Source organism: Entamoeba invadens, assembly GCF_000330505.1.
Source record: "Entamoeba invadens IP1 unplaced genomic scaffold scaff_1105074725591, whole genome shotgun sequence".
In the NCBI taxonomy this organism is placed as follows: Eukaryota; Evosea; order Mastigamoebida; family Endamoebidae; genus Entamoeba; species Entamoeba invadens.
Window position 1 is genome coordinate 276,479 of NW_004191750.1, and position 3,583 is coordinate 280,061.

Below are 3,583 nucleotides of genomic sequence, written 5' to 3' on the forward strand. Positions count from 1 at the left end.
GGTCCTCTGTTGTCTGCTTCAGCTCTCTCTCAAGTGCTATCTTCTCGACTGTCAGTTGTGTGTCTTTTCTTTCCAAGTTGTCGATCTCCTCAGGCTGCGAGTTCTTCTGTGTGAAGAGTGTTGCACACGCCTCATCAACCAAATCGATTGCCTTGTCTGGCAAAAACCTTGCATTGATGTATCTCTTTGATAGCGATGCAGCTGCAACAAGAGCAGAGTCCATGATTGTCAGTCCGTAGTGGCTCTCATACTTCTCTCTGATGCCTCTCAGGATGTACAGTGTGTCCTCTTCGCTCGGCTCAGCCACATAGACCTGCTGGAATCGCCTCTCAAAGGCAGGGTCTTTCTCAACGTACTTTCTGTATTCTTCAAGTGTTGTTGCTCCAATGCACCGCAACTCCCCTCTCGACAACATTGGCTTCAGGATGTTTGCCGCATCCATTGCACCCTCTCCGGTTGCACCGGCACCCAAGACAGTGTGGATTTCATCAATAAACAGAATGATTGGGATCTTCGACTCTTTCACCTCCTTCAAGACCGCCTTCAGTCGCTCCTCAAACTGCCCTCTGTACTGCGCACCAGCTATCAGCGCACCCATATCAAGTGCAATGACTCTGCACTGCAAGTTCGAAGGAACATCTCCTTTCACTATTCGCTGCGCTAAGCCTTCCACAACCGCCGTCTTTCCAACACCAGGCTCACCAATCAAGACGGGGTTGTTCTTTGTTCGTCGTGACAAAATTCGAATGACTCGCTTGATCTCCTCGTCTCGCCCAATCACTGGGTCCATCTTCCCAGACTCCGCCTGTGCTGTCAAATCGTTGCCATACTTCTTTAGTGCTTCATACTGCGTCTCTGAGTCTTTCGAGTCGACCTTCTGCCCCTTTCTCATCTCAGTCACTTTCTTTGTAAACTCTTTCACATTGATCCCAGACGCACCAACTGCACTCAAAACCTCTTTCTCCTCAACAAGTGACAAGATCACTGTGTCAAGTGCAAGGTACGTATCACCCATCACCTTCTGTTTTTCCATTGCTCGTCGCAGGACTTGTTGTGAGGATGGGTGCAGACCAACTTCAACAGGCGCAGGGTCTTGCACTGGTACTTTCCCAATCTCTTCATTAACTGCATTCTTCATCCTCATCACGTCACCTCCACACATCTGAACCACTCGGACAACAATGTTCTGCTCGTCGTCCAAGATTGCTTGCACCATGTGCATCGGCACTATATACGGCGCCTTTCGCTGAAAAGCGATTTGTTGCGCGTCTTTAAACATTTTTACTGTTGCATCAGTCCATGTATTTGGATCCATTTGATTTCTGACTTCCTAGTTGTCTGCCCCTTTATATATCAGTACCCTCATCTCAAAGCAAACACGTCAACACTCTGTAAGCCGATGACGTGGTCTCTTTCCAAAATTTAAACTATTCTCTATTACTATATTTACCATAAAATATTGTTGTCGTATAAATAGAAGTGCCACGTGTAAAATATTTTGTTATTGTTACTAAATAATCGTTAATATACTATAATTGTATAATTTCAATTACTTGACGTGGTATTACATTTTTCATTAATTTATTATGTAAACGAAATTGCGTGTTAACCAAAAGTACTAAAATGTCATTATAATTTTGTAGTGAAGCTCCACATTTTAATCAAAAGTTAAACCCAATAAATATATTAAGCCACGTATTCTATATTTTTAATATTTCTCATCAAATATTCTTTTTCTATTAAATTTTCAATAACTTTCTTCACGAACCGAACATCCGCCTGGAAGAATTTTCTCGTCATTTGAATTGTTTGCATAATGAGTTCCTGAGTTTCGAGCACCTTTTTGTGTTTCATAATTCTGACGATACTACATTCGAGTAAGTATTGCCTCTTCTGTATTATCTCTTCTTTGTCTTTCACGTCGTCATCAAAACTCTCATTTTCCCCAACAAGTTTTTTGTTAAGAAGAGTGACTCCTATTTTTCTGTTTTTACTCGCAAAATGGTCGTTATACTGAACTTCACTACTATCCTTCAAAACATTATCCCCACTAATTAATATCCCTTTTGAAAGAATTCCACTGATCATCATTTTGATGTATAACGTCGTTGTTTTAAACCTTTCACTCAACTCCTTGACACTCCAATTTACCTTTTCCATATAACACATGAGTATTAATATTTGTGGAGCCTGACTGTGAGTATAATTATAATATAGTATAGTATATTTTAAATTTACAATAATATAATAATAAATCTATTATATTAAATCTCTTAACTAGTAAGATAGTAAAACAAACTAAAGCTATGATTTGGTATTTCCCATTCATTTGAACTACCCCATTCGACCTCCTCCAACACACTTCAAGTTTCTGTTTGTACTTCTTTGTCATATAAAATTGATTGAATTGTTCAAAGTCGGTTTTGAGTTGACCTTCGGGGCTGAAGTTCAAAAAGTCCTTAATCTCATTTTGTGCACCGAAGACAATACAACTGAATTTAGTACTTTTAGTGACATCACTATACTCACTCGAGAGTTGTTTGGAGTATTCAAATTCGCCATGGACCTGTTCAAGCCGATAACAATGATTATGGTTCACCCCTCTCATTTTTGATATGAAATATTCGTCGTACTCTTCATTAGAGTTGGCGAAGATGAGTCTTTCGATGTAAGACTTTACTGTTGCGTACAAAAACACGTCAGAGTTTTGGACGTAGTTTGTGACGGCAATGATTTTGTCGATCGTTTCAAATGCCTTTTGTTTTTCAATAGAAAATGTGGAGTTTCTTTTCATCAAACTGTTGAGATACTTTGCCAAGAATGACGGCACAATTGCTGCGTCCTTGTCTCCAAGACATACTGCAATTGATGCAACCAATTTTTTGAAGACGTTTTCAAGATGACTGACTGCTTCTCCAGCAAGGCAATTCACGACTACTTTATACGAGTCATACGCAGACAACAAGTGTTCAATCGACTGTTGGAAATTATCCAATGAAAAAGTGTTCGTCTTAGTGTTTAAGATGCATTCCGTTTCATAACAGAGTCTCTCAAGGATTTCCATATTCTTGTTTTGAAGATACAAAACATAGACTGGTTTTAATGATGTTGTGTTTGCAGACTCTACCAAACTCTTCATCACTTGCAAGACTTCATCTTGCTTAGAAAACACGACTTTGACCAATTCACTTTTTAAGATCGTTTGAACGTCATTGGACAATTCGTTGGTATTAATTCGTTCAATTTCTTTGGTATAAAAGTCCGAGTACTTTTCAAGGAAATTGAATGGACCACTTTGGATCAATAAATCTGCAAATTGCGTGTAATATTCTTTCGACATCTCTCGGAGGCGCCCCTCATATCTCCCGACCAGTGTACGGTACTCGCGAGTTGGCAATTGGACTCGATAAAAGTTGATGACTTCTTTGACGACTGAAGTGTCGGAGATATTCTCGTCACGCGCTACATTCCACAACTCACACATCCGTTCGACAACGTTCTGCTTTTGTAACGTGAACTCCATTAATTCAAATAAGCCGCTTGATAAGAGTTCACTCGGCGTCTTGTTAACGTCCATCGACTC

The 3,583-nt window shown here is 40.0% G+C and overlaps 2 protein-coding genes across 2 annotated transcripts; both read right to left on the reverse strand.

The window, feature by feature from the left end:
* EIN_170350 (heat shock protein, putative) lies at positions 1–1,315 on the reverse strand (the record flags this gene model as incomplete). Its single annotated transcript, XM_004183818.1, has 1 exon — positions 1–1,315. A coding segment is annotated over one exon (1,315 nt), but the record flags the coding sequence as incomplete, so codon positions are not given.
* Positions 1,316–1,686: 371 nt separating this feature from the next.
* On the reverse strand, positions 1,687–3,583 carry EIN_170360 (hypothetical protein; the record flags this gene model as incomplete). Its single annotated transcript, XM_004183819.1, has 2 exons — positions 1,687–2,190; positions 2,300–3,583. Coding segments are annotated over 2 exons (1,788 nt in total), but the record flags the coding sequence as incomplete, so codon positions are not given.